Source organism: Trachemys scripta, chromosome 10 (assembly GCF_013100865.1).
Source record: "Trachemys scripta elegans isolate TJP31775 chromosome 10, CAS_Tse_1.0, whole genome shotgun sequence".
Lineage (NCBI taxonomy): Eukaryota > Metazoa > Chordata > Testudines > Emydidae > Trachemys > Trachemys scripta.
Window position 1 is genome coordinate 20,643,556 of NC_048307.1, and position 18,152 is coordinate 20,661,707.

The 18,152-nt window shown below is 41.4% G+C and overlaps 1 protein-coding gene across 1 annotated transcript in view; it reads left to right on the forward strand.

Moving 5' to 3' along the window:
* The first annotated feature begins 694 nt into the window (after nucleotides 1–694).
* Nucleotides 695–18,152, forward strand: part of SHISA9 (shisa family member 9) — a 263,418-nt gene continuing 245,960 nt past the window's right edge. Inside the window, exons 1-2 of the mRNA XM_034783267.1 lie at nucleotides 695–1,548; nucleotides 8,618–8,745. Coding sequence (XP_034639158.1) covers nucleotides 938–1,548; nucleotides 8,618–8,745 — 739 coding nt within the window. The 5' untranslated portion in view covers nucleotides 695–937. The remainder of the gene's footprint in view (nucleotides 1,549–8,617; nucleotides 8,746–18,152) is intronic.

The following is an 18,152-nucleotide window of genomic DNA, read 5'->3' on the forward strand; positions in this document are numbered from 1 at the left end:
GGGCCAGTTGCTGCAGTTGGGGGTGGGAATGGGCCGGGGAGAAATTGGCCGCAATGTACAGGTCAGGGCTTCGGAAGGGAGGGGGAGGAGCAGCTATTGCACCTTGGCTCGTGTGTGAAACACCCTCCTCGCGGAGGCCCATGTTATGTAACCGAATGACTGGGAGCAGTGGGCAGCTACAGCTGAAGGGGGCTGCTCTGGCTGTGCTTGTTGGTACTGTCAGCCGAGGAGGCGTCGCCGGGGCTCATGCAGGCGCCTCGCTAGACGGCTTTAGCTTTCCAAATCCGCATCTCCCTCGCTCATACCCACACTGCCCACCAAATCGGATTTTCCCCTTGGTGACAGCGCTTGCCCGTCAGCCGGCTGCTGCAGGGAGCCCGTGCACCCCGCGCTCTCTCGCGGACGCTGTCAGGATGCACCAGCCCTGCGTCTCAGGTGGGGCTCCATGGGCTCCTCTTCTGAGGGAGAGAGTTTTCTCGTAGGACGGGCCGGGCTTTCTCACAGGGCGCGGGAAGGGGGGTTTCCCCGGTGCCTGCAGATTCCACAAGGCTACGCGAGGAGCTTCTCCCGGCACCCGCTTCTCCCCTGCTCTGCGGAGCCCGCACCTCACCCCGCCCGCTCTCCCCAGCCCCACCGCTCCTTCCCCCCAGCCCTCCTCTCATCTCTGCCCCCTCACTCCCCCTGCCCCCTCCACCCCGCTCCACTCCTCCTCCTCCTCGCTCCCCTTCTCCCGCACGCTCCACTCTCGATTCCACAAGTGCCGCTCACTTCGCTCCGCTCGCTGGGAGCTGCCGGGGCTGGGGAGCCCGCCAGGCAGGGGGCGGCTCGGCGCCCAGCTCCTGCCCCTGCCCCTGCCCCTGCCCCTGCCCGCGCGGACCAGGCTGCTGCAGGCGCGAGCGGGCTGAGCGAGCGCGTGGCCCCCCGCCCGAGCCCCTGTATGTTCGGCTCCTGGCGCAGCGCAGCAGCCAGCAGCTCCAGAGGCGGCGGCGGCGGCGGCATCGCAGCGGCCGGGCTGGGAGGCAGGATGAAGGGCTTCCTCCGGCTGGCCCTCGGATGCTTGGTGGCGGACCTGCTCACGCTGGTGTGCCGGGCGCAGGAGAAAGCCGGGCAGCACCTGGGCAGCATCGTGGTGCTCTCCGGGGGGAACCACTCCAGCTTTGGGGAGCACGGAGACGCCTCGGAGCCGCCCCCGACCCCGGACTTCTGCCGGGGCTACTTCGACGTGATGGGCCAGTGGGACCCGCCGTTCAACTGCAGCTCGGGGGAGTTCGTCTTCTGCTGCGGCACTTGTGGCTTCAGGTTCTGCTGCAAGTTCAAGAAGACCCGGCTGGATCAAAGCACCTGCACGAACTACGAGACGCCGGTGTGGATGAACACGGGGAAGCCTCCTGCCCGCATCGACGACCCCCTGCACGACCCCACCAGGGATAAAACCAACCTCATCGTCTACATCATCTGCGGGGTGGTGGCGGTCATGGTGCTGGTGGGGATCTTCACCAAGCTGGGGCTGGAGAAGGCGCACAGACCGCAGCGGGAGCACATGTCCAGGTAAGGCGCCGCGCCAGGCAGCGGGGACCCCTCCCCCCACCCGGAGACTATACCGGAGCCCATGTGTTCCTGCTAAGCAAACAACTCCCGCCAGCCAGGCTCCGCCGCAGGGACAGACTAGACAGACCAACTTTGGAGAGCAGGGCTCCAGGGCTGCCCCCCAGACCCGGCTTCTGACTCACACGGCCAGGCGCACCAGACAGCATTGCCGAAACTGCCCAGCCACTAACCCGTTTTTAACCGGCAGTGTTCGCCCCCCTCCCCGACAAGAGCCAGTAACTGTTCTTGGAAATATTGTCTCAAACCAAAAAAGCTCAAGTCCAGCCACAAATGCGGGGTATGAATCAGCCTCAAGGGGGGTTGCTGGGTTCCCCCGACAAGCCCCGACAAGGTTTTTATCTCTCAACAGAAGGATGTAAACAAATCCCATCCATCCCTCCCTCCCTCTTCCACTGCAAAATGGTGTTGACAGGACTTTCCCTCCCCCCCCCCCCTGAAAGTGTGAGAGCTCTTTGTCCTGAAAATGAGGTTGGGGGGTAGCGAGGGAGAGACCAAAAGGGACCTATTGTAGAAGGATTCTAACGTTTAATGTAACCAAGCTGCCTGCATATCAAGCCTGTCCCCCCCAGTTGCTACAGAGGCAAAATGTAACCAAATATGGAACATAAAAGTCTTTGTTGTGTGTGTGTTACACTCTGTGTGTCCACAATGCAATGGCTGGGTTACATCAAAGAGAACCTCCCCTACCTAGAGTGAGGCATGCTGTGTACTTGCCTGCTCCAGGGACTGGCTGCCTGCTGGTGGGTAGGCAGGTGGGCAGCTCAGGACACAGCCCAATTGCTTTAACATCATACTCCAGCACCCAGATTGTCACAGCACTTCAGAATCAAGGGATAACATATTTGTCCAGTTTTCAGTCTGTCTGATTCATTATGCTAATCCCAGACACAGGAAAGTAAAACAGATGGGGAAAGACATTTGCAGATTTTTTTAAAAAAAGGCATATAGCACCATTAAAGAGTCTAAATTGATTCCAGCATCTTGGTCAACTTTGGAAATGAAATACAATTGCAAGGACACCTTCTAGCGGACATGCAGCATGGCAGAAGGTTTTCTATCTCCCTGACTGGTGGTCAATAGAAATGGAGTAATTCACAGTCAGAGCTTTAAAGCTTGGCTCAGGAGTCACCCTCGGAAAGATAGTTCAAGAGATCGACAACACCTGGAGCCTTATTTCTTGTCCAAGTTTCTGTATTGCTTTGTGATTAACAGCCTCCCCTGAAATGAACAGAGAAGCCACCAAAAATAGTGCTGCGAATGCATCACCAGTTCACTAGCAATTATTTGCTATTTATATACTGGCTGATATGGATTCATCTTTACTACTGAGGAACAAAACAGACCATAGAATTTTTAGTCAACTCAACACTATGAGTCTGTGGTAATTCTGGGGAGACTGTCTTTGTTAAGCAGGGTATAAATAGTAAGACATTTTGAGAATCCTGACCCACTAAATTGATAAAAAGAATACATGAATCCTGAAAAAAATTATAAACCCTACCCTGTATCTGTTAGCCAAAGCTTTGGTAAAATAGCTTTATTCCCATCTGCCTCATTCCATTTCTGTAGTGTTTACATGCAGGTAAAACAGCAGGTGAGTTTAGACACTTCATTTGCAAAAAAAAAAACCAAACAACCAAACACATGACAGAGAGAAGGTGAAAACAGTGCATCTATCTCTGTTCAGCTCTGGTTAGCTCAGTCAGTCACATTTCCAGTAGTAGAAATATTTGGTTTAAAAAACCTCTAAAAGGATATATCTATTTTCTCTCTATCAGATAAAGGTATGAAGGGTTCTGAAATGATATTTCTATCCCTAAGCCTATGGATACAGAATTATAGGGGATGGAATATCATTCTAAGCCCCTTCAGACCTGTATATAGATGAGATTGCTGAAGTGGGGCTCAGAAAGGACAGCTGTTGTCCTGATTAGTTAATATTGTTCAAACTCATGTACTTTTTATTCATAGATCTCTTAAGGTAGGATTATTTCAGAGGTTGTAGGAACCTACAAGAGTCAGGATGATAAACAGACGCCCACTCAGTACACACAATGGATATTCCACAGCTGTTAGGAAATTGCTACAACTTTTTCAAAAGTTCTCATCACAAACATACATGGTGGGATTTTTATAACCATCTAGGGAATTTGGATGCTTAATTTAATTTTTCACACAGTAGCTGAGATTTTCAGAGGCTGCCTAAGGGTTCCCTTTAAAATGAACGGCAATCTCCTTGTCCTCAACCTGTTTAACCAAAGCACCATATCCTGGCTTGTTTCAGGGTTCTGGGGGAGAAAGAAGGGGGGCAGAGCTCTGCACAAAGTTTTACGATGTAAACATAAGTACTTGCTAAAAAACATTTCATAGTACAAGTAAGACACTATATATCCTATCTAGATAACTACCTTCTTATATGGCACCAATCCCCACGAGGTCTATAAGAAATGAACATGGCTTCCTATGCTCTGCCTACATGCAATCTCATTTTTTAAATCATATAAATTATAAAGCCCTAGTCATGAGTGAGTCAGTTAGGCCATGTTGAAATGATGGACTTGATATTAGAAATCCTGGTTAAAGATTTTACTATTTTTCATTAAAGTAGTTTGCTTGGTTTCCAGTGCTATCTATTTTGTCTGGTAGTGAGAAGCACACAGAAGCTGATTTGCCTTTTTATTCCCTCATTTGACAATGTCTCATCTCCCAGGCCAGGCTGAGAATATCGCTAACAAGGAGGGACACTATTGCTTTGCTTCCTTAACTAGCTAATGGATGCCTGAAACACTTGAATCCTTTTAACTTTACAAACAAATTCACTTAAAGAAAGAGTGATATTACTTATAGGAAATATAATACACAATATACTGGTGTGCCTATTTTATTACTAATGACCAAAACATGCAAAGCTTTATTTTTAATCACATTACATTGCTGAAAGCTACTTTTAATCTGAAATTTTGAATATGCATGTAGGGAATAAGAATGTTGTCTAATTTAGGGCTAGACTGTGTCATTCTTACTCATCTTGTGGAGTACTTCTTTATGCAGACAGTCCATAGATCTGCTAGCCAAGTAAGGTACTTATGTGAACAAGGGTGTCACAACCTGGCTATTAGAATGATCAGATATGGTTTCTTTTACCATACACTGCACTCTGCTTGCTGCTATATGAAGACATTTATTTTGACATTAAATGGCCATTTTGAAGTTTTATAGATTATTTGTCAGTTAAAATGCAGAAAAAACATTAACATGGTAAGCAGATTTATTCAGTGAAAACCATCAAACTAATTCATACCTTTTTAGGGATGCTGGGTAGTTCCTGTAGTTTAGACAAACAAGGCAAAGTGTGACCCTTGTTACATTTTAACATATTAGTCTCTTTAGATTGTGGTGTTGGGTGAAAGTGGAAGAAGATAAGGGGAGGGGGAGAAGGATCACTCATGATATGCTTCCCATGGGATTCTAAAGTATTGTGTATTCCTAATTCCTAATACTACCTCTTGGTCTTCTTTAGGTAAATTTGTTCAAAGTTAAGAGAATTAAAGTGTTTTCTTTATCCATAGGCAAAGAAAGAGAACTAGTGTCTAAGAAAGGAATAAAGTGTCCAAGAGAGCATTAATTCTCCCTCTGAATCTTCGATCTCCTATGAAAGGAAGTAAGGTGCAGGTAGATGTGGTGGTGGTGGGAAGACTTATGGTAGGGTATCCTCCCTTCTGAAGGAGCTATGTTGCCAGGTGAGATGGGGAAGCTGGGTACCAGTGGAGAGGTTTCTGTCTCCCCAAGTTGTTGCCCTAGGATGCAGTTGGTGTTCATCAGAGCACTAGGCTCAACAGGATTTCTGGGCTGCAAAGCCGCATCCTTTTACTGCTAGTTCAAGTAGAGCAACATCTCCCTTGAGGGGTGAATAGGAAAGGAACCCCAAAAAGTGATCCTTGCAGAGTTTCCAATAGACTTTACCTCTCCTCCACAGAAGGAATTTTTTTGTAAATAAAAATGCAGCATCATATACTGCCCCACTTCACATGGGAGATGTGCACATAAATCAAGAGCAGTAAAGGGCCTAAAGGCCAAAGTCTGCAATCATATCTGCACTGTTATAGCTCCTGTTTTTGTTATAACTTATATGTTTGTGATAGTTTGAAAGCAGCCTCCCGATTATCTTATGAACCCACTTGAAAGCTGCCTCCTGTATATCTTATGAACCACCTGAATTTTCCCACCCTCCAGAATGTGCTGATTTTCCAAAAGGAGTGTGCTTGGGGACAAAAATAGTCTGGATTGCCAAAATGCTGAAATCCTTTGTGTGAAATTATTTCCCAGATTGGCTTTGACCCACTTTTGGAACCAAAAAAACCGACAACTAACCTTTCATGAAATTACATCTGTATGAACCTCTTCAAGCTTGTAGCCACAAGGGAATTGCCTGGCTAGATATGCTTTATAACTTCTTAAAACAGCATTATAGATCCAGAGAGCAAAATATTACAATAAGAGATATCCTGAAGATTTGTGACACTTTTTAATAGCTTTGGGCTGATCTGATAGGTCGAAGACATTGCTCCATATATGTACGATTTCCATCATTATCAGTGTAGGGAACAGACAACATCTCTGATTTGAAGATTATCATCTCATCCTGTAGTATGCATTTTCTTAAATTCATTAAGAATTTATATGTCTAGTGCCAATATAAGTCTCTTATTTATTTAATTTCCCAATGAGAACTTTAATGACACCTTCTTCAGATATTTATAAGATAGTCCCATTCTACCATTCTGTATTGTACCTCGACAGAGGTTCAATACAGAAGCAAAGTCAGCAAGTGAAAAACTATATATGGGTAAAGAGTAAAGACATGGTCGTATTTACTCAGGTTAGCCAAACACATGGAGGGAGAAGCCCTACACAACAACCTGTTGTATCTACATACAGTTTCAGAAAAACAAGTACCCTATACCAAGTTCTTTATGTTCTCATTGTTGTACATAAACATCCACTAACATTTAAAATTACATGAGCAAATCCTCAAAAGGGTAGAATGTGACTCTTAATCTGTAATATTAATTAAGACAATAATATGTCATCTATGTTTGGTCTCCTATATATATAGGGTGACCAGACAGCAAGTGTGAAAAATCGGGATGGGGGTGGGGGGTAATAGGAGTCTATATAAGAAAAAGACCCCAAAATTGGGACTGTCCCTATAAAATCAGGACATCTGGTCACCCTATATACATTATATATATCTTTTTTGGGGGGGTTCTATGAGGTGCTGAGCATTCTTAATTTTCATTGATGTAAATGACAGATAAGAGTGTGCAGCATCTTGCATGAGATGTTCAGCTCCTTGAAAGATCAGGCCCTTTACTCGTATACTACAATATAAATTGAGGTAATGTTTTGTTAAAAAAAACAACAAAAGAGACACTGCAGATAAAGAGGTTTCTTTCTTTTATCCTGGCTTTTGGCATTCTTAATGCCTGGTTGAATATTCAGTAATTAGCAAACAAGCACATACTTTTGAATTAGTATTAGACAAAAATGTGCCCAGGTTTTCTAAGGTTTGGATTTTAAAAGCAATTTAAAATAATAGGAGTTGGATACCTAACTCCCTGAACCCCCTTTGAAATGGTGAAGACTTCATTGGTATTTTCAAACACAGGGAACAGTTAATCTGGTAGTATGTGGGATGTTATTTAGAGTATATAATGAATAATATTTACAGTAACATTAAAGGCAACGAAAAGGCCATCTCTAAAAGCCTGGTCTCCTAGACTTGGGAAATACTAATCTCTGCATTATGAGATTACACCATTTTAACTCCCAGAATGAAGGTGGGATCTGTCATTTGCATTTCTTCTTTTTCCAAAAATGTGTCCAGCTGCCTCTTGAATTAAATCTATAATGCTGACATAAACAATTTGTTTTGTATAAACAAGTTCTGCTTACATTCATTAAATAGGAGTGCTCTCCCAGCTTCCGGGCATAACTTGTTTTCAAACTGTGGTTTGTGATATAATCCTTTCCTTTCAGGATCATATTGTACATACCCCTATGAGATCTCTGCTAGTGGCCTTTTTCTCAGCTATGTAAGCCAGCTCTGCTACTCTTGCTGTATAAATATTGCTTCATATTGAAATGTTGCTTCAGTACTTTAAATAATTTTGGTTACCTTCTTCTAACTTCTTACAGTATCATCAGGTGTAACACAATCAGAATTGTACCTCACATTCTAATAGCATAAACATTTCCACAAACATGAGGGAACATATCATTGTTTAACTTATGTGCACCAAAGTTTGTATCTGCATTTTGAGAGCAAGATCTAGCTCAAGATTTATCTATCTGTAATCCACACATTTATATGGAGTTACTGTTCAATATTTCAATATAGTACATAACAACTAGGAAAATAACTCCTGTCACACTGGTTCAGTGGAAGAGCTGTACTGTATTTGCCTTGACTTTCATAGTGAATGTATTTATTTATTAATTTATAAACCAGATGCAGTATCTAGGATACTGTATGTAATTTTACACAAAATTAAACTAAACTGGGCATAGTGCCTAGTAAAAACATCCATTCTCTTTAAAAATGGATTAAATGGTCCAAATCTGGTGACAAAGGAGACAAACAATGGTCAGTGAGGTACAGAACTGAAAACACTTGCACTGAACCCTGAAGACATTAATAACACATGCCATATCATTCCTTTGCCTAAGGCCAGGGCTTTTGCAGGGGGCCAATTATTTTCTATGGCACAGTAATGGATCAGCTACTTATAGAGTATACACCTAGTGCCAGTCCTGCTCCTACTGAAGTCAGTGTCAAAACTCTCTTTGATGTCAATGGGAGCAGGCTCAGGCCCCTATTAAACTGTGACTCTGCAGTACATATGTTGTAATGTACAATATCGAGAACTAAAAAGACCAGAGTACATTGCAACGGCATTATAGATTTTGCAGCAGATTTATTCTAATTGAGTTAATTTTTGTTCTTCAGGGCTCTTGCTGATGTTATGCGACCTCAGGGTCCTTGCACAACAGATCACATGGAAAGAGACCTAAACATTGTAGTTCATGTGCAACATTATGAAAACATGGAGGCAAGGCCACCTGCAAATAATTTGCGTAAGTTGTATTATATTTTATCACTGTTTTGCCATGCGAGTGAATGAGATGATTATGATCAAAGGAGATAGGACATGGGGTCTTGTAAATCAGAAATTATTCCTTATAATGCCTTATTATTGAATTAGATTACATCAAGTACTTTACACTGTCAAAATGGCATTTTCAACTGAACTAAAGTTAAATTATTGCATTTATTTGGGATTAGTTTTGGTGGTTGGCTGCCATTTATTTCATATCTCTGTCTCTTATTTAAAAAGGCATTTTCATTCAGTTCTCAGATTATGACCTATTCACTGTTTTAGTATACTTGACAGAGAATACAAAAGTAGCCAAGTTTACAGTAAGACTTACAGGATGTTTAATAAGGCTGTAAAGTCCAAAAAGAAAATGTTTTGTGTAGGTATTTATACCACTCATACAACCGTAACGTCTGAACACCTTCCAGAAATGCAGTAAACAGTAAGTGACAGGCATTTGTCACATGTGTCTCTTTCCCTCCCTTCCTCCCTTTTTCTCTCTCCAAAGAGATAATTAGGGGAGGATTGTTTTATTCTATTCTATTTTATTTTTAATATATATTATGTATTCATTTATTTTATATCAGCTGTGCTATGTGCTTGTATTATTGAAAGCAATGTCCAAAAAGTGCACCTCACACTTGGTATGGAATGTGGCAAGGCTTCAGGTGGCTCTTAGATCCTGTGCAAGCTTGTTCCATAGTCTTGGACAAACCCCTAAGAAAGCTCTTTTTCCTGCACAGATTAACTTTCCCTTTCTGCTGGGCAAGTTTCTGTGTGTGTATGTATTCAAATTCAAGGTGTTTGTGAAAGAAAATAGCATAATTCAGAATAGCAGGCTACAATGGAAAATTTTCTTTCTGTGTTGTCTATCTGCAATATGCATTCTACTGCAGAAGTATTATGGATTTACTTCTTGATGTGTTTTAAGTATATTTAAATCACCAGCTAATTTTTCTTTCATATGTCATATGTCTTTCTACAACTATATAGAGCTGACAGTTTGAACATCTTTGACCAAGAAAATAGGTTTTGCTAGGATCATATTGTACAATTGTGTTGAAGCTATATCATACCATCTGCTGATAAAACCAGTGGGGGATGGAGGGTCAGAGAACCCAGATAAATAATGGCATTTCTCATAAATACCACTCTTTGGGGTGGTAGTAAAGGCTAGGTGTGATTTCTCCCTTCTGTGAATACCAGGTATCAAGAGAGAACAAAAGCTCCAACTTATGATAAAGCTATTATGTACGGTGAAGCCTGACCTCCTATTATAATCTGGATGCATAGCTTCCTAAGGAATCACTTGTCCTACACCATTGAGAGGGCAAAGTACAGAGCTTTACAGAAGCATCTAATTCCCCCCTTCTCTCCATCGACATCCACTCAAAAATACACCAGCTCCCAAAGGGAATTTACATTCCTGTCCCAATCAAAGAAGCCTTAACTGCAGGGAGCACATATGAACTTTCAAAGGTTTGATGTAAAGATGGGAGTGTGTGGTGTAGCCACTGCATCTATCCCTGCACTCCCATATACCAATTCTATGCTTATGCCTGGGGGAATTCTGTGCCAAAAAATAAAAAAGTATGCGCACAAGATTTTAAAATTCTGCAAATGTTATTTGTCAAATACACTATATAATCACACCAGTTTCAATTATTTTGGTAATTTATTTAAAATTTCCTGGGGGGTAGTGAGTTAAAGAAACCCCTCTGACAACCCAGTTCCTGTTTCTCTTCCCCCTCCCCACCTTGAGACCAGCTGGGGGTCCAGACACTCACACGCCTCCCAGCCAGGAGGCCAGACACTCACACCCCCAACTCCCCAGAGCTCATCCATGGCCCCAGCCCAGATACTCACCCCCCCCCATCCCCTCAGAGCCCAGTCACAGCCAAACACTCACATCCCCTACCCCCGCAGAGCCCAGCCGCAGCCCCCCTCAGCCCAGACACTCACACCCTCTTCTCCCTAGAGGCCAGGGATCCAGAGGGATGCTGGGTCCTGGGCTTGCACGGAGTTTCCTGCATGCCACCACCTCATTATTTCAGGACATGCTGGGAACTGCAGTTGCTGGGAACCCTCTAATTCTCTCCCCGAGCCTTGTCTTCTATTTGCGAGCTGGGCTCTGCTGGGTCCAGTGTCCCTAGTGGCAGCGAACATCTCTGCAGCCCATTTCTGTGGGACGAAAAGGAAATTCTGCATGCACATTAATTTCTGCAAAATTCTGCATTGCACAGTGATGCAGAATTCCCCCAGGAGTATATGCTGTTTGGTCTTCTCTGAATAAAAGGAGAGGCATATCCTTCCTATGATCAGGTTTTCAAGCAGGGAGGGTGCATAGTGGTAAAGCAATTAGGTGTGACCCCATTCATCCCCATATGTTAAAATAATGTTAAGAATCTAGGTTACAGATAAAAGCCAGGAAATGCACAACTTCTTATTTCATGGCTCATTTCTGGGTATTTCAGAAATCTTCACACTGGGCATTTAACAGACAGTACCTTATATACTGCGCTATATAAGCACAACACAGCAAATCTTTATTAACCTCATTGTATTTCTTAGATTTATCAATTTTAGGTACCATGTTTAATTCAATGAGAGTACGTTTACAGAACCAGGGTATGAGTTAGTTTTTTAAAGGTACCTTAGACTTTTTGGTGCCAATCCTCAACTGATGTAAAATACCATAGGCCCATCTGACAATTTACACAAGCTGAGGATCTGCCCCTTTGTAGTTCATTTTCTTTGCTTTTCATGTTAATAAGTAAATGGAAATGAAATCTGGAATGAGTGCAGACATTGGCATGATATTCCTGTCAGGTTTATCATAGAGTTACATAAACAATTTTAAACATGTTTATTATATAACTGATAAATCATCATTGCTTTTGTGCCATTATAATCAGTCATGAAAATACATACTTAGACAAAATGGGATTAAGCCACTCAACAGCATTAACTGGTGCTTTAGAAGCTATTACATTCTGTCGAGTGCATATGTAGGGTACAGAGTGAAATCCTTTATGAAAAATATTTATGTGAAATTGGCAGAAGTCAGTTTTCTACGTCAAATATTTTAGCAATTTGAAATGTTTATGGTGGAGTTATGAAAAACTAGAAAATTTGGCAGCACAATCACCAACCTGCAACAGTATGGCATTACCCAGTGCTAATGTTAAAGAAATGAGCAACCTTTTAAAATATGTTTTTGCAAGCAAATAAATCTGAAACTTGAGTATGGTTCATAGGTCTATCACAAGTTACTACATCTGCAGAGCAGATGAAGTGGTACAAAATTACTGCATCAGCTGATGGCTACTATAGTAGTAGTTCTTTTAAGTTACAACCTTCCGGAACACTTCAAAGTGAGACAGAAAATTGCTGTCACCAGTTCCTTGAAGTCATCCCTCTTGTATTGTTCCATGATGCAAGAAAGCAGGGAGTAGTTTCATAGCCACTATGTACTTTTCATTGAATTTTTTTTTTCAAATGTATTAAAGGTTAATTTTTCAAAGCAAAGTATTATTCAAGAGTGTTCTAATTTGAGTGATTATTCATTTGCTCTTTCTGATCTCTTCAAATGCCACTTTGCTGATGCTGCCAAACCATACTGAAGCTGTTTCAGAAAGAAGAACTCTATCAAAATGAAATACCTTGCATGAACTCTGACATTGAAAAAGTCTAGAGACTTAAGCACAGTCTACTTTTTACTAAAGAAAAAGGATTTTCTAAGCACCATTCAATTAGCTTTGCTACTTGCCAAGATTAGGAATCCAACAAAAAGCTAAAGTCCTTCAGAATAAGTGCAAAATATTTCCATGTGTCTCCAGCCCAATGGATTGTAACTTACTTGGTTTGCCATTCTTCCTTTTCTGAATATCAATCTTGGTGGATTTGGAGAAGGACAGACTTTTGTACTGTGCATATCTGAATCCAGAGAGGCTAAATACTCACCGCTTAAGTCTTCTTTGATCATTACTGATTGTTACTATCCATATTTCTCTTCTAGTAATTTGGCTTTAATCCAAAATAAGGCACAACAGCTCCCCACATTTTCCTTCATCAACTTGCATTACCATTGAATAGTCCATTGACAGTAGGGTGACCAGATGTCCCATTTTTAAAGGGACAGTTCAGTTTTTGGGGACTTTTTCTTATATAGGCGCCTACTACCCCGTACCCCTGTCCCGTTTTTTCACAGTTGCTATCTGGTAACCCTAATTGACAGTGAACAGCAAATATTCACCAAATAATATAGCATTCAAGGAAATATTAAAGAAAATTAATTGGTGAACAATTCTAAATATTTTAAAAATGTAGATATTTGGAAGTCAGGAAAATATTAAACCTTGTTGCAAAATCTTGTGTTATATGTTTTTGTTAATTTTTTAAACTTTCATAATTCTTAAGAGAGCAGCATAGTGGATCAATCTTCTTTTGCCATATTTTTCCCATTGATTACTATGTTAGGAGTTGGTCATTTATTTAACTTGTCAAGATCATGACGTTGATGCAAAGTCTTTGAAGCTATGGTCCTCATCTCTGGAATATGCTTCCCACTATTATTCTTAAGTCTCATTCTGACAGCATAGTGAAACAAGTGGTTATGTTAGTGTTACCCACTGTCCTATAACTGGCAAAATCTCAGTTCCTATGTCCACAGTAATAACTCACCCTAAAGTAGTCAATCACCTTCCTAGTGCATTGACGGGAACCTGCAGATTCCCCCAGTTGTAGGTGACTAAAAAGGGAAGCCACTTCTACATTATGGATTTTTTTCTAAGGTGAAAATTGTTTGTATAAATTGTCTAAATTTTAATTGAGTTGGGAGAGTTATGGGTTATTTTCCAATTTTAATTTTTTATTATTTTTATTATAAGTTTTTATTATAAAACTACAGAAATGTGTAAGTGCAAGTGAATTGGCAGCGTTTATGTGAAGGATACATTTTGTTATACTGTAGTAAGTAGCCAATGTTATAAAGGCCAAAGTTTTGGACTCCATAGAGCGGTGTTTCAATGTATTGAAAAGAACTATGTGTTTAGCCACTGTTTCCATTTGGGACAATGGATATTTAGAAAGAGGATGATTCTTTTGAAAGCTATTGTGTGCTAAAATAACATGTTCCACACTGTTGTGTATGGTTAGTTTGTCAAAACAGTAGGCTTAAAATGCGAACCTGTGTACTGTATTTTATCTGCGTTTGTTCTGCTTTATGCTACTCCTGGGGGACGCCACGAGAAGGCAGAAGAAATGTCCCCTAAAGATCACCTGCCACACTGCCTTGATCTAGAAGTTAGCAGGAGAGTAGAGGCAAATGTTTGACAAACCTCAGTCCTGTTGCTGGTATGTGCTAGATTGGAATATTGTGGAGCAGTTGGGGGGGGAGGGGAGGAGAGGGAATGGGGAAAGCCAGCATACGCATCTCATTGATTTGGAGCTGAATACAGCTACCCATATTGTTAGTGGCTGCATTATGTGTTGGCTCATATAGCTCCCTCAAAATTTTGCCATTACCCTTAAAACTGCAGGGAGGGCTATGATGGATGAACACAACCTGCTGCACACCAGGCTGACAATGATTCCAACAGTGTAAATATACAATTCACACTTACTACAAGAAGATCTGCCTGGAAGAAGACACCCACACCTGCAGTTCCTCCTGACTTGCTATGATTGACTTTGCAACATCCTTTCATGGCAGCTATTCACACACTCATGTCCAGTACTGCCAGTCTAGTGCCAATCTAGGATGAACAGTGGCATATCAGGGTCATGGGCTAGGGCCTTGGAGAGTGGCAGCAACTCTGGCATAGAGAGACAGGCATGCAGATGAATTTCAGAAGCCCTAACTTACATCCACCTGTTAGCAGCCTGTTAAGCGTAGTCCAGGATCTGCATCTCATGTTGCATACTGGAACAGCCAGAGTGAATGCCCAGTGCAGAAATTTGGCTTAGCCCACTTTTCAGTGGGACTGTGAGGCAGCAATGCAGATGATGAAACATGTGGTGCAGGAGTGCACAATCACAAGATTGGAGGGTGGACTGCAATACCTTGCTAGCTTTGATGATGCAGCAGTTAGATGACTGAAAAAATGTACATATTGACTTGGGATATATACAAAAGAAGAAGTCAAACAGTAATCAAAGGATGTTGACATTCTGGATAATCATTGTGTTAAGGCCTCCTAATATAGGGCTGGTCAAAAATTCTCTTTCAAAAACTGATTTTTTGGATGAAAATTGTTTTTTCAACTAAATGAAAAATTTTGCGGAAAGCCTTTTTCTGTGGAAAAATGTGATTTAAAAAAAAAACAACCCAAGAATATGAAAACTGAGAATTTTTTTTCCCCAACGAAAAGTGAAATTTTTGTGAAGACAGAAACCCCCAGCTCTAGTAGCAAACTAGCAGAATATAACAAAGTTGGCAATATTTCAGGACCTCTTTTCAAAAAAGCAAAATCTGAGGTCCTGTGAACAACTGTGTGGCTCATGCAAAGTGCAATTACTGTGACTGCATACACAAAGCAGATATTTGTGCACACAAATGACAAGTTAGTAGAAAACTGTCCCTCCTGAGATTATGCCATTTTGAAAATTAAGTTTTCAGTGTCATCACATGACAAAATCCCATCTACAAATATAAAATAGTGACACACTGACATTTTAAAAACAACCAAGTAGCCTCAAATGCAACTTGCTTTTGAACAAGTAAAAGGTGTATCAGAAATTGACAGTGGAGAGGAAACATGGCCTAGTAGTTAAAGACAGGGCCGCCCCGGGGGGGGGGAGGGGGGGCGCAAGTGGGGCAATTTGCTCCAGGCCCCCACGAGAATATAGTATTCTATAGTATTGCAACTTTTTTTTATGGAAGGGGCCCCCGAAATTGCTTTGCCCAGGGCCCCCTGAATCCTCTGGGCAGCCCTGGTTAAAGAGCATTGTATGGTGTCAGGAGATTTGGGGTCTATCTCCAGTTCTGCCATAGATGGTACTATAATATTACTATTTCATTTAGTGTGAAAATATTTTCAAAGGACTGGTCTGCCAGCTGATGGCATATGTTTTTTCTTTTTTCTTTAAGATTTTTGATGCAAACAAGCAAAAAAAATGAAGAAACTTTGTTTTGTTTTAAGGCTAGTAGTTAAAGTTAAGTATCTACTATGTTATGTTATACTGAATTGGGTCTGATAAGAAGAAGTAGGAAGTTGACTGCAAAATACGTTTATGCAATATCCAGGCATATAAATAGAGTGAACTATATTATATACAAATACAATTTATTCTAGAGTATATTGAGGCAACATTTATAGGGGCCCTGATCTTGCTCCCAGAGAAAGTATTACTGTGGCCACCAGTGACAGCAAGATCGGCACTTATATCCATTGCTTGATACTGGCAGAAAGAAAGTTAGGATTTGCAAGAATTTCCGCAGTTGCCTATATTTATTTAGAATGCATGAGCAATAAATAAAACACTCCTTGGACAAATGAGTTATTTTTATGTTTAAAAAATACATTTGCAACAAAAATGTTTACCTCAGATGATTCATTAAATCCTGACATGTTTCTAGAATATTTTTGCTTATGCATAAATCTTATTGTTGCTAATAGGAAATAAGTATGGAGGCATCATGAAGAGATTACATTTTAGAGCAGGGCTAAAGGTTGCTACTCCTGTAAATGGAAGGTTCTTGGAGCCTCAATACTATATAGTAAGTTTACTGACATGATATCTGTTGACCATGTAATTTCACAGTTAATTAACTAGCCATTATTGAGAATTTGCAAAGTTATTATTCTGGGTAAAATACTGTCCTTGATCTGGGCCTTAAACTTCCACTGTATATTTCCATATATCTGCATATTGATGACAAAGGACTGAGTACATGATTATTTGCATCCTCAGCATTCAGGCTATATCGTTACAGTAAAATGCTCTTCTGGGCCTGGTTATGTACGGGCTGTTGCCCAGAGGAATTGGAGTGTATTCTCCATATGTTCTTCTTTGGTTGCTCAACTTCTTCCAGACAGAAGATGTAAGTGGAGTCCAAGAACCCAGCCTTTACTGGAAAGATTCCACCCACATCTGCTGAGCAAGAAGATGGAGAATAACAGGAGGTGTTGAGCCACCAAAGGGGTATCCGAGGTTAGCCAGGCGATGGGCATTCCTGTGAAAGTGAACTCGAACTGTTGATGAGGGGGCCAGAGTTAGGGAAGAATGAGGGCAAGTGAAAATGCTAGCATAGGTTCAAGGCGCAGGACTGGCATGCTTGTGAGAAGCAAGAGTGCTGTGGATGGGAGAGGGGACTGTGTAGTTAGTATGGGGGAATGGGTTGTGGACTGCTGACTTGGAAGAGGTTCTACAACATGGTTGGGAGTGGGGAAGTGATGACTTAGGAAGGAACAAGAACAGGGCAGACACTGCTGTTGTAATGGGTGGGACAGACATGGAGCTGGGGCTGTCTTAGTTTTTTATTTTCCTATTTCATATATCACCAAAAATTAAAAGTTTTCACTAACTCCTGATAAATAGGAAAACCAAATAAGCCTTCAGATAATGCCAAATGTATGAACTAAAAGGGAAGACAGGTGAGTATAAAGAGAGGACACACTTATCTATCCATTTAAATAATCAAGTAAATGAAAATTGATCAAAGAATGAAATACTCTACCAAGCAGATTTTATGCTGCATTGCTGTATATAGCTGATAATCTGCTGATTTGGAGCTAAACACAGATGAAGGGTTTCATTGGCCCTCAAAGGTCTCCATAGATTTGGGTGATTTCTCATTTGTCATCATTCTTCTAGTCCATTTTTTATAATCTGCTTTCTTTTCCCCCTTTAGCATGCACAGAAGCCATTGATAGTACTAAAGCCATTGATAGTACCAGCTGTTTCTGACACTCAGCTGTAAGACCCTACTGTTGTAAACAAACAAAGAAAAATCCCAAATGCTTCAGCTAAGAGGAACAATGAACTGGAAGGGAAAATGTTGCAACAATAATGATCTGCAGGGCTTTCCATGCTGCAACCAGTTATGCCTGTGCTTAACTCTTAATCACATGAGTAGTCTCCTTGACTTCAGTGGGATTGTTCATGTGCTTAAAGTTAAGCATGTGAATATGTGTTTGCAATACTGGCACTCAATTTAGAAATTTAAATTTAGGCCTTAGTCATTAGTGTCATTATGTAAAAAAATGTTTTACTAGGGCTTATACAACCTAGATGAAAACAGTTTATATTATTTGAAGTATCTGATCTTTAGAAATAGTTTTAGACTAATTGATGCATCAAGACTCCTATGCAAAAAAACTTCTACGGTTAAGGTAGCCCTGGTATACGGGACATGGCTATTTACTGCATTTTGCCTGTTACCTA